Source organism: Protobothrops mucrosquamatus, unplaced genomic scaffold (genome assembly GCF_001527695.2).
Source record: "Protobothrops mucrosquamatus isolate PMUCROS unplaced genomic scaffold, P.Mucros_1.0 scaffold827, whole genome shotgun sequence".
Classification (NCBI taxonomy): Eukaryota; Metazoa; Chordata; class Lepidosauria; order Squamata; family Viperidae; genus Protobothrops; species Protobothrops mucrosquamatus.
Window position 1 is genome coordinate 795,228 of NW_015387087.1, and position 17,732 is coordinate 812,959.

General features: G+C 43.0%; 1 protein-coding gene across 1 annotated transcript in view; it reads right to left on the reverse strand.

Moving 5' to 3' along the window:
* Window positions 1-317: 317 nt before the first annotated feature.
* ITFG1 (integrin alpha FG-GAP repeat containing 1) overlaps window positions 318-17,732 on the reverse strand; it is a 92,523-nt gene continuing 75,108 nt past the window's right edge. The window contains exons 15-18 of the mRNA XM_015818958.2: window positions 15,633-15,757; window positions 13,911-13,993; window positions 5,825-5,942; window positions 318-1,424 (exon numbers count right to left, since the gene is read on the reverse strand). Of these exons, the coding sequence (XP_015674444.1) occupies window positions 1,365-1,424; window positions 5,825-5,942; window positions 13,911-13,993; window positions 15,633-15,757 (386 nt within the window). The 3' untranslated portion in view covers window positions 318-1,364. The remainder of the gene's footprint in view (window positions 1,425-5,824; window positions 5,943-13,910; window positions 13,994-15,632; window positions 15,758-17,732) is intronic.

Genomic DNA, 17,732 nt, shown 5'->3' on the forward strand with positions numbered 1-17,732 from the left:
TGCCTGCTCAAGCAGGAGACCCTATATCATTTCAGACAAATGGTTGTCCAGTCCCTTCTTAAAAGCCTCTGGTGTTGAAGCACCCACAACTTCTGAAGGCAAGTCGATCCCCCTGGTTAATTGTTCTCACTGTCAGGAAATCTATCCTTAGTTCTAGGTTGCTTCTCTTCTTGATTCATTTCTATCCATTGTTTCTTGTCCTGCCTTCAGGTGCGTTGGAGAATAGGTTGAGACCCCTTCCTCTTTGTAGCAGCCCATCAAATATGGAAGGAAACAATGTTCAAGTTTACCATGTGCAAATTAAACCAATATACGAGTTAACATAATGGACATTGTTTATTAGGAATACAGGCCAAGAATGTTAAAACCATAAACCAAACGTAAGGAGTAAAGCAACAACGGCATTACATAAAGAGCACTTCCAATAGCTTTCTTAATCAAATAGCCGAAGCCTAATTTTTTTTTGGAAAACAATGGGATTCTCTTTCCTCATAGACATGGTTTGGTATGCAACAAGAAAATTACAGGGCAATCATAATACAGTGCATTTCCAGCCCTTAATTTATAAGAGGCTGTAGAAAGACACATTTTTTCCTTTGGAGGAGTGTCCTCCGATCCTTTCCCCAAGAACATATTTTTTTAATTTTTACATATCAGCTGCTTTCATGATTAAAATTTAGGATAATTGCATGATAACTATTAGTAAGGGGTGTATCCTGCAGATGATTTTAAGATGGCATAATTTCAAAATGTAGAGTGCATTATGTTTATTTGTTTCTGATCTGCAATCAGTCTTTACTCCAATATTACTAGGGTGTTTTAATCTTCTGACATTAAGCTTTTCTTCGCACTTGATTGGATACAAAGATTAAGACAAACAATCCTAAGCGTTTCAAGTAAAATATCTTTTGAGTACAATCAGAACAATCTTAACAGTTTGCTGGAGGATTAAATTATAAACACGGAAGTCATATTTTGGAAAGAGATAAATGACGATCAGACTTATTCAAGTGGCACAAGGGTTGGGTGGGTTTTTTTTTTCTCTCTCTCTGAAACTTCAATTTATGTAGGACTGACTTTTCAGGAAAGACAGTTATAAGGAAAGAAAGTGAGAATATGGAATGCATGCAATACGATCTACCGGTAGAGTGGAATTTGTTAAATACAGTAAAAGATAGTGGCGAATATATACAATCAATCCTCTGAAAAGGGCTTAATGCTAATCGCTTTACAAATAAATTAAAAAACAACAACATTTCCAGATTTACAAACACCACAGCAAAATGCTTCCCTCAGTCTGTATATGATTTGGTAGGTTAATTTGGATCTTAATGTTAGTTCCTTCATCACGATATCAAGGTTGATCACATAGCATCAAAATGGAATCGGTGAGCTTCTTGCCTTTTCTCGCGATCGTCTGCTTTCTGGAACAACGGCAACAATAAAACGGTTATTTTAGGGAAAAATAAATACGCCTTTGGTGGCTGCACCTAATGTTGATGACCAGAATTAATAAAGAATCAGACAAAATGATGACCATAAGAGATAATGCTGGAATGCTTACTAAAACTCTTGATGAATAGTAGTTTATATAGTAGAGTTGTGGTGGCGCAGTGGTTAGAATGCAGCATTGCAGGCTGACTCTGCCCACAGCCTGGAGTTCAACAGATAAACCTTGAATCTGACCCAGCATGGCTTTGCTTTGTATTCTTAACCAAGGAGAAGTTTAAAACAGGCTGGGATATGATGGTGATGTCTGAAGGTGGCATGTGAGACATGCATCTTTACCATCTCATCCTTAACCTGACAAGGTGTTTTTGCTCCCTGTGGATGAACCAGGACTTCAGGTTGACGGTGCTGCTTTGGATTTTACTGTCAGCCCCTGTACCCTTCAGGGAAAGTGTGGCTTTCAGGTGTTAATCACACTCTGACTTCTTGGCAGTAACGTGCTTCTGCCACAAAGGTTCTGACATGTCTGAGTCTATAAAAACACCCCATGACACATTCCCTTCCACCCATCCATTATCTCGGCGAAGAATTCACGCTGCATAATGGGCCGCTGTACTTGCCTGCCTTTCCTCTTTTCCATTCTTAATTCTGAACCCGTTGTATTGTCTCACAGATGACATTTTCAAAAGGTTATTTTGCAGCTTTTCATTAATGCAGGGATCTAAACAGCAGACACGTTGCCCGTAGTGGTGCAGCGCGCCAGGTCGGGATTCGCTCAACGGAGCTGTAACGGGTACATCTGATCCTGCTTAAAGGCAACCAGCCACGGCTTATTTATTTATTTTTTTAAGAATTGGCAGTGAAAAGCCATGATTTTTTAGGCCGTGAAACCCTGGCTTGCTTTGCGAGTGAAATTATAATCGCCAAAACTCAGAATAAATCAGAAGTGGGGCTATTTTTGTTTGCTTTGGGTTTCCGTATAGTAGCTTCTTGTCGGATACTGGAATAAAAGGCTAAACCCATTCGCAAACAAAGTCACTCGTTAAATGACTGCTGTCGTCATTAAGTGAACATCAAGGATCTTAAATGAACCAATTTGTTCGTTTATGGCCAGTTTTGCCAAAAACTGGAAGGAAATGCTGGATTAGGGGAAAGATGTCATAAAACAGGGTCATGTGATCACAAGACTCTGCAAAGGGCTACAAATGCAGGCCAGTTGCCAGGTGCCCAAGATGCGTTGGGGAAGAACTGGGAAATACTGTATAAGCCTTGGTGAAGACCTCCAACTAGGGATAGCTAGCTAGATAGGGGGGTTAGGAACGTTCCCCTCTGGGGTGCCTCCATATCTAGGAGTTGGGATTTAAGTGCCCGTTGAGTTTTGGTAATTATGCAGGCTCTTAAGTGCTCGCCTGGGGTGCCAAGAATGCTTTTGAAAGACTTGGTGTGCCGAGCAACTGTAAAAGAAAGCGGGGAAGGGGTGAATCGACCAGAAATGGGTCACACAAGGCATCGTTGATTTACTTCTCCGCAGGAAATGCTTCTGGCATGTTAAAAGAACTACACCACAGCAATTCCCATTTAGCCTTAATTGCGAAGCACACAGATGCTTTCTCGGTTGCGTCCCATCTCCTGTACCACAGAGGGGAGGAGAAAAAAAAAAAGGGCTATCCTAAACTATACTTAATTTGAACCATTCCTGTCGGGAAAATTTTGCTGCTGAAACTCGGGCTTGGAAGAAGCAAAACAAAGCCTTCATCCTATAGGCCGGTTTTTCTTTCATGCTGGTCCAGTTTCCATGCCGTTCATCAAAACGGGCACTTCCTTGGGCGCTAAAATAAGTGTGCCCTTCGCTCTATTGTTTTCTGTTTCTTTAAAAAGCCCAGCAGCCAATGGATGGATTATAATGCTCCCTTTAGAACTTAAGGGTCGAAGAAGAGCAAAATAATGTTTGTGCTGACATAGTTTGGCATATAAAGTCGGCTGTTGTCTCAAGGACAATAGCTGTACGTCCTGCCTGCTTCTCGGTGCTAAGGCTGTGCAAGGATCCATGGTTAGAGCTTGGCTAATTTGCAAGCAAAGCCTTTGGAGACGCTAAACTAGGTTACTTTATGTCCTCCATGACAAACAACGAGCCATCGCGAGCCTCAAAGATGTAATCAGATCCACAGGTATGATTATGGCTCGCCCAGACAGCAGCGCTTTCTGTCTATCCTGCCGCTGAACGGCTAGCTATGAATAGAAAGCCCTGTGAGAAATGGGGACAGGCTTTTTCCTTTGTGGCGCTGAAAGGAAGCTTTTTAAGTAACTTCTGGGAATCGATGCGTTTCAACAGAGTAAAATAGCAGCTTTGCTCCTGGTTGGTGATATATCTCTGTTTTGAAGCTTGTCAATAAGGAAGCCAGCAAGGGCACTTAATTCAGAGGGAAGAAGCTGCTTTTTATTGCAGCCGAGCTAAACCAGAAAAAAAGGGGCTGATTTAAATTTCGGTCATCGCCCGGAGCCGCAAGGAATGAAAGACCCCCCACGGGCAGGGGTCACCCAAATGTTTCCAGCTCAGCAAACTTCTAAAAGGCCATTTTAATCCCGCCCTTTAATGTTGGAGAGCAAATTGGGAGAGCAGAAGACTCCTGATCTTCTAATCCTGCCAACGCTCACCTTTCCCACACATTCCCTAATTAACCGAAGAAAGGAAGGGAGGAAGGAAGGAAGGAGGACAGAGAGAAGGAAGGGAGGGAAGATAAGAGAGACAGAAGAAAGGGAGGAAGGAAGCATGGGAGAAAGGAAGGAGGAAAGATGGAAGGAAGGAAGGAAGGAAGGAGGGAAGGAAGGAAGGAAGGAAGGAAGGAAGGAGGGAGGGAAGGAAGGAAGGAAGATTATGGAAGAAAATGCTGTAGCTTAAAAAAAACTCCAAAAAACTTGGTGTAAAAAAGGAGGATTTATTGAGAAAGTCTTCCTGAGGCTTGCTATCTATTTCAGACCTTAAAAACACTTGGAGCTTCCAAAAATAAAAATCAAGTTAGTTTTTCACATATGGGGGGGTCTCTTAAGGGATAAACCTAAGTTTATGTTATCAGTGTCATGCCTTGAACTCCGGCTAAGTGGAAAATATTTGTTCTGTCCGCAACAATGACTTGACTTCTAAAGACTGATAACCATGTGGTTTTGTTGGGATTTTGCCTTCTGCACTGGGTAGTCTATTATTGTATTTTGGCCGCCAAGCCTTACCATTTTTATACAGGGGTGTACAACTTAAGCCGTGAGGTCACCCCCGGCCTTGGTCACCTCCAACCACTGTTACAGAAATGTGACAGGAAGGGAAAGTGATTAAATACATGACTGGAGAATAAATCCACGGCCTATTTACATAACAGATACATGTAGAGGGAAGGGGAAGAAATATGGCTTCAGTCCTGGAGCAGCGTTCCAGTAAATTTGGGAAATGCATCCTGTGAGCAGGTCAGGTAAAGGCTGAGTGTTTCCATTAGCCTGGAAAATGTTGTGCAGCCCTGACTTGGTATGTTGCATGGACTCCAGCTGAGCAAATTGTGTCTTTGTGCCATGGGAAAACTCATCTAAAATTTAAAGAGTAGCTTTAAAAATTTAATTTTAAATTAGATTTAAATGAATTTAAATTTAATTTAAAATGTAAAGCCGCCGTGGTGGTGCAGTGGTTAAGATGCAGTATTCTAACTCTGCCCACTGCCAGCAGTTCGATCTCGACTGGCTCAGCCTTCCATCCTTCCGAGGTCGGTATAACGAGGAACCAGATTGTTGGGGGCAGCAGGCTGACTCTGTAAACTGCTTAGAGAGGGCTGTAGAAGTACTATAAAGCGGTATATAAGTCAGTGGTGGAGAACCTATGGCACGGGTGCCAGAGGCGGCACTCAGAGCCCTCTCCGTGGGCACGCACGCTGTCACCCCAGTCCTAGGCCTTCAGCTGGGTTTTATAAAACCTTTTCGCTTTAGGCCTCCACCGCCGTGTGCAAAAAAAAAAAAAAAAGGTTCAATCAGTCAATTTCAACTTCTCCCGGGAAAAAAAAGATCTTGCAAAGTTGGAATTGATTGATTGAACTTTCTAGTCCCACCCAGTCTGCCGTTACCACCGCAGCCACGCCCACCCAGTTGGCCATGCCCACCCAATTGGCCATACCCAGCCAATGGGCCACACCCACCCGGCACTCGACGATGCATAAGTGGGTTTTGGGTTGTAGTTTGGGCACTCGGTCTCTAAAAGGTTCGCCATCACTGATATAAGTCTAAGTGCTATTGCTATTCTTTCTACTTTCAAGTCTCAGCATGATTCAAGAGATTCAAGTCTCTTTCTAAATGTGGCCTTAGCTTGACGAGCAAGGTAGAAAAATATTGACAAGCTTACCTTCTCCTGCCAGTGCAGTATGCCAATTATGGCTAAAATGAAGACACAGACTCCAATTAAGGCAATTGCTGTTAGCAGTACAATGTTACTGGGGGTCAGGTACAGCTTCGCACTCCAGCTGGGGGAAAGAGAAAAATCCAAGATAAATCAGTGGTCCTGTAGACGGTCATGAAGAGAAAATCTTCCGCAGGTGATGAAGAAAGCTAAGGCAGAAACAGATGTCTGACCCATAGCCTCCCTCATGTGGAGCTTTAGAGGGTGTAAAGGTGCCAGTAACAACTTCTCTCGGTTTCCCAGCACATCTGTCACGTCAGAGTAACGTTTGAACTTGTATTTTGAAGCTGTTGACTTACTGCAAAGTTCACACGTGCAAACAGAATCAACAGGGAAAAGTGAAGAAAACCGGGCGGCAGAAAGAAAACAAGGAAATAAGCCAATTTTCCAAGAATGAGTAATAACAACTCGCGGGACCGCAAAATAGACAACAGTTATAGAAAAATGAAGATGTTAAAAGGCTCTGGGACTTTGGAATTCAAAGCGACAAGCATTTGCTACATAACAGCCCGGACTTAACAACTGTCAATAAGAAAGCCAAAAAAAATATATAATGGATGTAGCACCTGGAGACAGTGTAATAGAAGAGGACTGGGGAAAATCATAAAATACGAGGACCATAGTAGGAAAAAAAAAAAAGGAAGAAAGAAAGATAGTACTAATCGTGATGGGCGCCTTGGGTACAATTCCCAAACATCTGGAGCACCATTTGAACACCATTGGCGTTGACAATCACCATCAATCAATTCAAAAGGCAGCTTTACTCAGAACAGTTTCCCATCCTGCGACAATGCCTTCAACACCCTCAAACAACAACATCTGCCTGTTCCGGGTTCTTGGGAAGCACTCGATAGGAGGATAAAACTGCCAAATCCAGTCTAAACATCTGGCTAATTGTGCCACAAACCATCGTAGTAAGAATATTTACATTCTCAATTTCTATCTGATTATGGGAAGGGATGCATGGATGGCGAATTAGCAGGTTTTACGATATGAGAGGGTTATAACTAGGCACAGGCCATTTAAAGCCTTTCTCTCTCTCTCTCTCTTGGTTCTCTTCCTAGAATCCATAATGTTTCCTTTCACAGGTTCAGCAGGCACGTTTCGGTTGTCTGAACCAAAGTAAAGGAAGGCAGCTCTTTCCTTCAGCCTCGCAGACGTAACGTTTAGGGAACGCCAATACAGGGGGTCCTCGGCTTACGACTGGCTTCCCCAATTTGACTTTGCTGGTGGGAAGGCTGCCACAGGGGAACCCCTTGATCCTGGGACACTGCAACCGTCACAGAGATGAATTTTGATCACGTGACTGTAGGGATGCCGCAAGCCTCGTAAGATGTGCAAAATGGTCGTAAGTCGCTTTTTTTCAGTGCCGATATAACTTCAAACGGTCACGAAATGAACTGTTGTAAAGTTGAGGACCACCTGTATATCTTAATTCAGATCACTCAGATGCCTCGTGGTAGACTAAGAAGACCATTCTCTCCTCCTCCTCGCCATTCATAAATAATTATAGGTAAGGTTTTTTGAAATAAAAATATAAAATGTATGTGTGTATACACATGCACATACACATCATGTAGCTCAGGGTTGAAATGAGGGGTCCTTGGTGCTCTCTGAGCTTGGCTGTTTTCTTGCAGACGTTTCATGACCCAAACTAGGTAACATCATCAGTGCTAGAAGAGGGGGGATTTGCAGAGAGGAGGAGGAGGAGGAGGAGGGAGGGAGGGAGGGAGGGAGGGAGGAGGAGGAGGAGGAGAAGGAGGGAAAAAGCGATGGTTGCCCTGTATTTAATTGCTTGGCAAATGGCTGCATAGATTATTGGAAGTTCATAAATAGTATGTCAATATACAGCAGCGAGGGGCCATTTAGTCACTCATGGATCATCGTGCGCTTTTCTCAGAACGAAAGCCGTTTGATATCGATTGCACTTAATGCATTTCAGCACAATGAAATCTCCCTGCCCAATTCACGGAGAGCGATTCCAGCTCGGGCATATGGAAAATAACACCGTTATTTTGAGATACTCATTCAAAAGAGATGCTCCAATCGTTTCTCCCAATTCTCTCTAGTTAAGTCTTTATTCTTTCTCTTGCTTTTTTAATAATAATAATAATAATAATAATAATAATAATAATAATAATAATAATAATAATAATAATAATAATAATAACAATAATAATGAGACGGTGCGTGCTGAATTGGAATAAACGATGCTCTTTTTACCACCCCAAGCTTTCCTAAACCTCCAGGCGATTTATTTACTAAATTAATTGACAGCTAGTTCTCGTCTTATGACCTGAGGCCGGAATTACAGCTGTAGCGTGCTGGCTGAGGATTTCTGAGAGTTGAAGACCGGATGTCTTAAAAGTGGCCAAACTTGAGAAGCACTGGGGTTATACAACCTGAATTAGCAACTTTAAGAAAACCAAAACTGGTTACTTTACAAGTCGCTTCCAAAACAGGGCCAGTGGAGGATTATAAAGACACACTTGACTTAGAAATATATCTGCAAAAAAACCCAAAACCAAACTAAACCCCCCCCCAAAAAACCTACCTGCCTTTCCTCATCGACTTCTCTATTTCTAGAAATATTTCTTATCCACGCAGCCTTCATTTTTTCTCAACCAACTGCCCTACGATTACATTATAAAACAAATGCTCAAGTTCCAAATGTTCATAAACCCTGATCTTTTTTTTTTTATTAACAAGAATGGTTTTGTTTTAAGATTATTATAAAGATTTATCAACTGTTGAGGTCAGCCTCTACGATCAATAAATTTTAAACAGACCGAAAACTGAAATCCATGTGGTCTTTTTAGAACACACATCAATCTGGAATGGCAGTTCTTCAGTAAACGCCAGGAGTAAAATAACAGGATAATGATTAAAATTCGTTGGGAGGAAGAACTCTTTGACACCCGAATACTTATTGTTCATTTGAAAGAAGGAGTATCACAACTCGAGGCATTGCTTTGTTGAGCTGAGATCTTATTACAAGAATCTCATGATGCTTTACCATGCCTTGAGTCATCAGAGCTTAAATTAGATTTCCAAGTTATCTGAACTCCTTGGGATAGTTTTGCGTGCTATTTTCATTGTTCAAACCCTTGAATGCCTTTTGTTACTTTTACATGAAGGCATCAATTTTCCTAAGTATATAGCTCGAAAAAGGAATTTGTAATATGTGGCAGGATACTTTGAAAAGTTGTATTTACTCCACTGTATCTGTCAGGCGCGAACAGTCAGACCTGCACGCGTAGAGTTCAAACTAGCTACTTTATTGTTCTCTGCCTATAATGCAGGAATCACCCCAGATGGCAGCTTTTGCCTAGGAAAGACCAAATAAGGCTCAAAGGCATCCAGGGAGGGTCAGACTTTGCTCTCTTGGGTTTATGTAACAATTCCAAGCTAATTCCCCTCTTGAGCCTTGACAAGAACGGCTACCCTCCAACTGTATCTAACCCTTTACTACGTGTGGAAGAGTGAATTCATCACCCAGAGTAAGTAGGAATATTTCTTTCTTATGGGTTCCAGAGTTTTTTGGGCTACCTGGATTAAAACAGCCTGACCTTCTCCTTCATTGGAGAATTTGTTTTATAAAAAGAAACCGAAAGCAAGTGTGTGTGTGGTTGTGTCAAGGAAGGAGTTACGCCAGGAAGGACAGCAGACCATGGAGTCCTAGGACTCCAGGGTTCAATTGTGAGCTGCATATATTCTCTTCTATTGGAGACAGTAGAGCCTGATGCTGGGAAAGATGGAGGGCAAGAGAAGAAGGGGACGACAGAGAATGAGGTGGCTGGATGGAGTCACTGAAGCAGTAGGCGTGAGCTTAAATGGACTCCAGAAGATGGTAGAGGACAGGAAGACCTGGAGGAACGTTGTCCATGGGGTTGCGATGGGTCGGACACAACTTCGCAACTAACAACAAAGAGATGTGGGAAAGAGACACAACCGTAGCAATACCGATAATCCTTGACTTACAACCACAACTGGGACCAGAATTTCCATCGCTAAGCAAGGCGGTTGTTCAATAAATCACTGCAACTGTACAGTGAATCATGCAGTCATTAAGTGATTCTGGCTTCCCTCGTTGATTTTGCTTTTCAACAGCTGGCTGGGAAGGCCACAAATGGCCATCATACGACCAGGGGAACTGCAACTGTCATAAATACATACTGGTTGCCCAGCATCCCAGTTCTGATCGCATACCGTGGAGACGTTGTGACAGTCCTAAGGGCAAGGGCCAATGGATCAGTCCCTTTTTTCCCCCAGCACTGTAGTAATTTTGAGCGGTCGCTAAATGAAGGGTGGTTAAGTCAAGGACCAGCAAGTGGAAACTTCAATTCTTGGAGCTGCAAGACGACTGAGAGATGAGGGAGAAAGAAAGGAGGATGGAGAAAGACCAGACCAAGTCCATTGCGAGCAGCAATCCAAGTGCAGGGCTTTACACACCAACTCCAGATATAGAGAACTCTTAAGTGCTGGAAGCGAAAAGCCCATTTGCACATTTCTAAAGGAACAGGGGTGGGGTGTGTAGGGGATGAGTGGTTTTCACATGCAAATGGACTGAGATGCGCTACACAAGTCTGGGGGGGGGGGGAAAGGAAAGATGTAAAGAGCTAAGAAATAGTTACAATTAAATAGTTACAATTAAAAAAAAATAGTGTTGCCAGCACAGAAATAGGAACGTAGAAACAGAACCCAGAGACAGAAATTTATAGCTTCAATAAGAATAGCAATAGTTGTAAACTGGTAAGGAAGACAGCAGAAGGAGAGAGAGAGAGAGAGAGATAGGAAAATAAAGGCAAGCCCAGAATTAGTCTTAAGTTTAGAAAAAAGGAATGGGAGCTGAACTTTATGCAATAAGATAGCTTTTGGGTAGAAAAAAAATCACACACAGTTTTTGTGTTCGGTACGGTATTAAGAAAAACTGTCACAGACGGTTTTTATAAGTGGGATTTGGTACAAGTATCCAGGGGCTGAGAGTAAATGGTGTGCATGGAAAAAAAAGAAAAAGAAAGAGAAAGGATATCCAGTCCCTGAGAGAAAACAGATGGGGAGACAAAAGGTTAGAGATTTAAAGGCAAGTTGGAGAATACTGGCTGGAGTCTTATATCCCCAGGCTGGAGCTTAGATAAATGAAATGCAAAAAAAGAGGGTCAACCAAAACCTGTGAAGGAAGAAGTCAACTCTGAAAGGAAACCAAACCCATCTGAAGTCCTGGCAGGTACAGGTAGTCCTTGACTTACAATCACAATTGAACCCAAAATTTCAGTGGCTAGGTGAGACATTAGTTAAGTGAATTTTGCCCCATTTTACAACCTTACTAAAGGAATCACTACTTTGGTCAAGCTAGTCACACAGTTGTTAAGTGAATCTGGCTTCCACATTGGACTTTGTTGGGTCACAAAAGGGGATCTCACGATCCCGGGGACGCTGCAACTGTCACAAATGTGAGTCAGTGGACAAGCATCTGGATTTTGATCACATGATCCTGGGGGTGCCGCAACGGTCATAACTGTGAAAAACGATCGTAGGTCACTTTTTTTTTTCAGTGCCACTGCAACTTTGAAGATAAGATAAGATAAGATAACCTTTATTGTCATTTTTTTTACTGTGGGCACAACAGCACACATCAAAAATGAAATTTAGTTGCCCTCTCTCAAAGTGAAACACATACATGATATCTAAAATATACTACGTACAACATATGTATAGACCCACACCCCTACATATACATAGCAAATAAATATTAAATACTGTCCATCTTGAATATATAACGGAAGGAGGAAGCTTGAGAGTTCACAAGGTTAATGCTGTATGGAATGACATTATGGCTGAATCTGGATGTTCTGCTTCAGATACCACGATGCCCCCCTCCTCCCAGAAGGTAACAAGAAAAACAGGTCGTGAAGAGGATGTGTAGTGTCCCACACAATCTTGCGGACCCTGCTCAAACAACGCTTCTGTGCTATGTCCTGGATGGGACGGAGGGAACTGCCAATAATCTGTTCAGCCACCCTCACCACTCTCTGCACCGCCTTCCTGTCTGAAGCAGTGATGCCTCCAAACCAGACTGTGATGCTGTAGGACAGGATGCCCTCGATCGTCCCCCTGTAGAAAGTGGTCAGGACAGGGGAAGGAAGATGTGCTTTTCTCATGCGACGCAGAAAATGCAGGCGCTGCTGTGCCCGCTTCACCAGTTTCTCACTGTTGAGCGACCAAGCCAGCCTGCTCGTTAGCTGCACACCCAGGAATTTGATGCTGGTAACAGTCACCACAGGTGAATCATTTATGCACAGAGAAGTGTGGCTGTGGCTGCCTTTTCTGAAATCAACAATGATCTCTTTGGTTTTCCCGGTATTTAAAACTAGGCTGTTTTAAGTTGTTGCAAGTTGAGGACTACCTGCATTATGAGGGAGATGGTGTGGCTCCAAGGCAAGGAGAGGAAAAATGGCTAAAAGAGAGGAAGGAGGAGGAAGGACAGTCCTCAGAAAGGAGAAGGAAGACAGTTGATGGAGGGAAACCACGTAAAGAGACCACTTAGAGAAAGCAAGATCAGAAAGGGAGACCTGAAGAGAGGCGTCCAAGAAACTCAGCGATTCTTAGAGCAGGGCTTTTCAACCAGTGGTATGGGTACCACCTGTGGTACATTGGCACTTGGCAGGTGGTACGCGACCATCCTAGAAAAGTGGTAGCGGAGGAGGGGAATGAGCTGAACCGATGGCAGCACCGCACAAGCCTGAGCGAGAGACGGCTGGAGCTGCAGGGCTGTCAGCGGAAGCGCCAGGATCAGTGCCGCTTTCCAGCTGATCGGTGCTTCTTCGGGGCTGTCCGGGCTCAGTGGAAGCGCCAGGATCAGCGCCAGGCTCCAGCTGGAGCTCGGCGCTGATCCTGGCCCTTCTGCTGAGCCCTGAAGAAGCACCAATCATCTGGAAAGCAGCACTGATCCTGGCGCTTCCGCTGAGCCCAGAAGAAGCGCCGATCAGCTGGAATGTTGCAGCCTCTCCAGGGTCTTGTGATTTACATTCAGATGCTTGGCAACTGATTCACATTTATGACGGTCACAGTGTCCCAGGGTCATATGAAGTGACCAAAACCTGCTGCAACCACCCAGCAGACGGGGGGAATAAAAACCAAACACCCCCCCACCCCACCCCCACTGCCAGTCCTCAACAGAAATGCTCACAACAATGAAAACCTCGAACAGGAGGAAGAGCGCCGCCGGGCGGGCAGGCAGGTGTCTTGCTCGGCTGTGGCTTGGGGGGCACTTTTTTCAGCGCCATTGTAACTTCGAACAGTCACTTAGCGAACTATTGTAAGTCGAGGACTACCTGTATTTTATCACTTTTTTCCTTTTGGGGGGGGGTCATCAAGTTTTTGACACCTTGCTAGGTGACTGGTGGTACTTGGATATTGCCATATCCTAAAAGTGGTACAGTGAGTGAAAAGGTTGAAAAGCCCTGTCTTAGAGGAGCAGAGTCACCTGGCGAAGGAAAAGAAAAAAAAAGCTGAGTCTGCAAATCCAGTTTCTGGGGTAGCAAGGGAAAGACCTTGAGCGACAAGTAGTCTTGTAAAGGAGCGCTGGCACTGATGACGTTACCTAGTTTGGGTAATGAAACGTCTGCAAGAAAACAACCAAGCTCAGAGAGCACCCAGGACCCCTCAAATATTCTCTTCTATCGGTACCACATTTAAAAAATAGTTTTAATTGAATATAACTGGGGGAAGGGATTGAGAACATGCATGACATTTAGGGTGTTGGGTTGCCGATCCCTGCTAGAAAATGGTATTTGTTTCTGGGACAAATGTGTAGGATTGTAAAGCGTGCCCAGCCTATAATTTGGGATGGGGTTTTTTTTGGGGGGGGGGGAGCGTTCTGCGCGAACTAAATATGCTGATTTTATTTTTCCAGGTTGCAAAGAATTCTGCAAGAGGAGGAAACTATCAGGTCTTATTGGAAGGTATGTGAGCAAACATGCATGAAAACTCACCTAGCGAACTTAATTTGGCTGAAATGAAGAGCACATACCTTCGAGGAAGATGATGAGGAAATGGAATGACAATAAGCTGGGAATTCGGGATGATAGCGGTCCATTCTTGTTTTCTGATAGCCTGTAAAGAAGAAAGGTCCCCCAAGGGAACACTTGTTAGTTCATCTTACTAAATAAAATGATGCCGCAGAAACCAAATTAATTCATTTTATTTACAGCATTTAAACAAATACTTTTTTTTAAAAAACCATTTCGTTAAGATTTTAATTTAACTTAAATTTGATAAATTAAAATAAATAAAATGCTGCAGTTCTCTGAAAACGGGCTAGTTCTCAAAAAGAATTTTTGCCCCCTCTGTGTTTTTCCTTTAATAAGTTCCAAGGAATTTTACTGATGGTGGACAATGCCATCCTTGTTGGTAAACTCCAAAAATTTCTGGGGGCAGAGGGGGAAAAGATTTGTTTAAATTCCCCTGGGAATTTTCATGCAAGCAAGATGGAGGGACTCAGTTACAGCGGTGGTGGGTGCACCGTTGGAACACCTGAAGGACCAGGATGGAGAAAATCATCTATCTGGTGGCTAAGAGTTGATGCCTGCTTGAAGGCATATAATCAACGATCACATAAATCCACAGTTTGCAGCATTGGAGAATGCAATTCACACCAAAATAATACTAATACTAATAATACTAATACTAATAATAATACTAATAATACTAATAATAATAATAATGTTATTATTGTTGTTTTGTTATTTCTTCTTCTTCTTCTTCTTCTTCTTCTTCTTCTTCTTCTCCTCCTCCTCCTCCTCCTCCTCCTCCTCCTCCTCCTCCTCCTTCTCATTATAGTTGGAAGGGACCTTGGAGATCATCTAGTCCAACCCCCTGCTCAGGCAGGAAACCCTATACAATTTCAGACAAATGGTTGTCCAGTCTCTTCTTTAAAACCTCCAGTGATGGAGCACCCACAGCTTCTGGAGGCAGGTTGTTCCACTGATTAATTGTTCTCACTGTCAGGAAATTTCTCCTTAGTTCTAGGTTGCTTCTCTCCTTGGTTAGTTTCCCTCCGTTGCTTCTTGTCCTGCTTTCAAGTGCTTTGGAGAATAGCTTGACTCCCTCTTCTTTGTGGTAGCCCCTGAGATATTGGAAGACAGCTAGTCCTTCTCTTCATTAAACTGGACATACCCAATTCCAATCTCTCAGGGGCTGCCACAAAGAAGAGAAAGTCAAGCTATTTTCCAAAGCGCCTGAAGGCAGGACAAGAAGCAACGGATGGAAACTAATCAAGGAGAGAAGCAACCTGGAACTAAGGAGAAACTTCCTGACAGTTAGAACAATTAACCAGTGGAACAACCTGCCTCCAGAAGCTGTGAATGCTCCAACACTGGAAGTTTTTAAGAAGAGACTGGACAGACATTTGTCCAAAATTGTATAGGGTTTTCTGCCTGAGCAGGGTGTTGGACTAGATGACCTCCAAGATCCCTTCCAACTTTATTATTATTATTATTAATAATATTATTATTAATAATAATAATTCCAGCAACCGTTCCTTATGTTTTAGCCTCCAGTCCCCTAATCATCTTTATTGCTCTTCTCTGCACTCTTTCTAGAGTCTCAACATCTTTTTACTCTATGTCTATTACTCTATACATAAGAGAAGAACCCAACATGATTTGATTCCAGGGCATGACCCTGAAACATAACACACAGATTTATCTTAAATATTAAGATAATTCCATGCAGGGTAGTGCTTTTAACGTACCTTTTCCCCCAAGGGACGAGGGATGCCGACGAATAAACGATCAAGAAAATTAGCGCTTCGACCCAGACCTAAAACAGTATATGGAAGCTGCAGGGCGAAGTGTGCAGACTGACTCAGCTGTCCAGCTAGAATGCAATTAAAAAAAAAATGGCACAATGAATATGTTGCTTAAGGCCTTCAAAAGAAATGCCGTTTCGCTACCAGTTGATTGCCTGCCACTAAAATTGTACATCGAAAAGAATCTCACAGTGACATTCAGCATTTATGCAGCGGGGTAAAAGCTCAAAGCTCTTTGTGTTATTTTTTGTCATTTTCTTTTTTTTTACAACAAGCCTGTTTAAGCTAGAACAGGAAGAGTAGTGTTGCTTTCAGCTTGCGCAACATGGACGGGAAGCTTTGTGTCCTTTTTCGTGTAATGCCATTCAGGGCGCCTGTCATTATGGTGAAATTGGAAACGAAGCCATTACTTTTTAGCGGAAGCATTTCTGGAATGGTTTCGCTGCTCAACAATAGACTTGATTATATGAATCACGGAGCCGAATTTGCTGATAGGCTGTTTCAAGCAGGCAGGGAGAAGGGGAAACAGCCTAACAGACCAACTAGGCTAAAAAACAAACACCGAAGTCACGTTGGAGAGGAGTAAGTCACCTTGACCCATTCATTTCATCTTGTTAGTTATGAGCATGACATTTCTTCTGGGTCTCATGTGCTCCAACGCATGCACATAAATTAAATTAAGCAATCCGAGATGACTTGAAAATTACAGCCCGATAAATCACGGCTTGGGCAATAGGTTGGAACTCACAGATAGAATTTTGCCTCTGCTGCTAGGCAGCCTTATCAACCTTAATTCATTCTCTGGCACATTTCTTTCTTTCTTTCTTTCTTTTTTTAAAACAATCTTGGATGTTTGACGTGGGGTCGTTCTACCTCCCAATAGGAAAGGACAATAGACAAAACTTTTCATGCACTGGACACCTGGTTGATATTTTTTGACTTGGCATTCATTCAAAGCTATTGGGAACTCTGTTTTTCTGGGTAAACAAGGAAGAGTTTCCCATCTGATCTTTGGCTTATTAAAGTGGATCCTTGAGGCATAAAACCCGACACGGAAGCTGATCTTGATGTAAGCAGGTTGTCTTTGCTGCAATACCACTATTCGCATGAATGAATCCTTAATAGTTCATTTATTGCATCTTTATTTACAGGGGGTCCTCGACTTCCAACCATAATGGAGGCTGGCAATTATGCTTGTAAATCATGATGGTTGTAAAGCATGTCACCATATGACCGGACCTGATTTTACAACCTGCTTTGCTGTAGTAGTTACGAGCGAAGGGAACAGTGGTAAAGAGAACATGGTAATTGTTAAATGAACCCATTGTTTGCTACAGGGTGTTTTTTGCTGGAAACCAGAAGTAAACACCAGTTGCCCCCTCCCCCGCAAAAAACCATTGCAAATCGTGGTCACTTGACCCCGGGGCACTACAAATGAGCACCTGAAATGTGGTCACTTGACTCTGACTCTCTCTCTCTCTCTCTCTGTGTGTGTGTGTGTGTGTGTGTGTGTGAGAGAGAGAGAGAGAGAGAGACAGAGAGGGAGAGAGAGAGAGAGAGAGAAGGAGAGAGTATGTGTGTGAATGAGACATCAGAACTTCAGAACTGGGTCATAAAGTAGCTTTTGTGAGGGTCCATTGTCAGGTGCAAGAAAATCAGGAACCAGAATAGAGTTCAAAAGTACTATGAATTCATTTCACGCAACCTATAGACAAGACTCTGATCTAATGGTCAAGGTGAATTGGCACCAGATAAAGAGTCCATGGACTTCAACGCGGGTGGGCTTAGATCTCTTATGAGAGCATAGAGACTCCAAACTGATGGTGCATTTGACGCCACCCTCGGGCTCAGCCTAGTATTCCCTTACATCCATCTGAACTTTGAACAGTAGCTAAGCCACTGGTCGTAAGTCCAGAACTGCCTGTATTTAACCCCACAGATATACGGCTGGATAACTACCGCAACCTGTTATGTGAAAAGGTCACCAAAATGAGCAGTCTCATGCACTGCATCCTGCCGTCAACCTCACCATCTCTTCAAGTG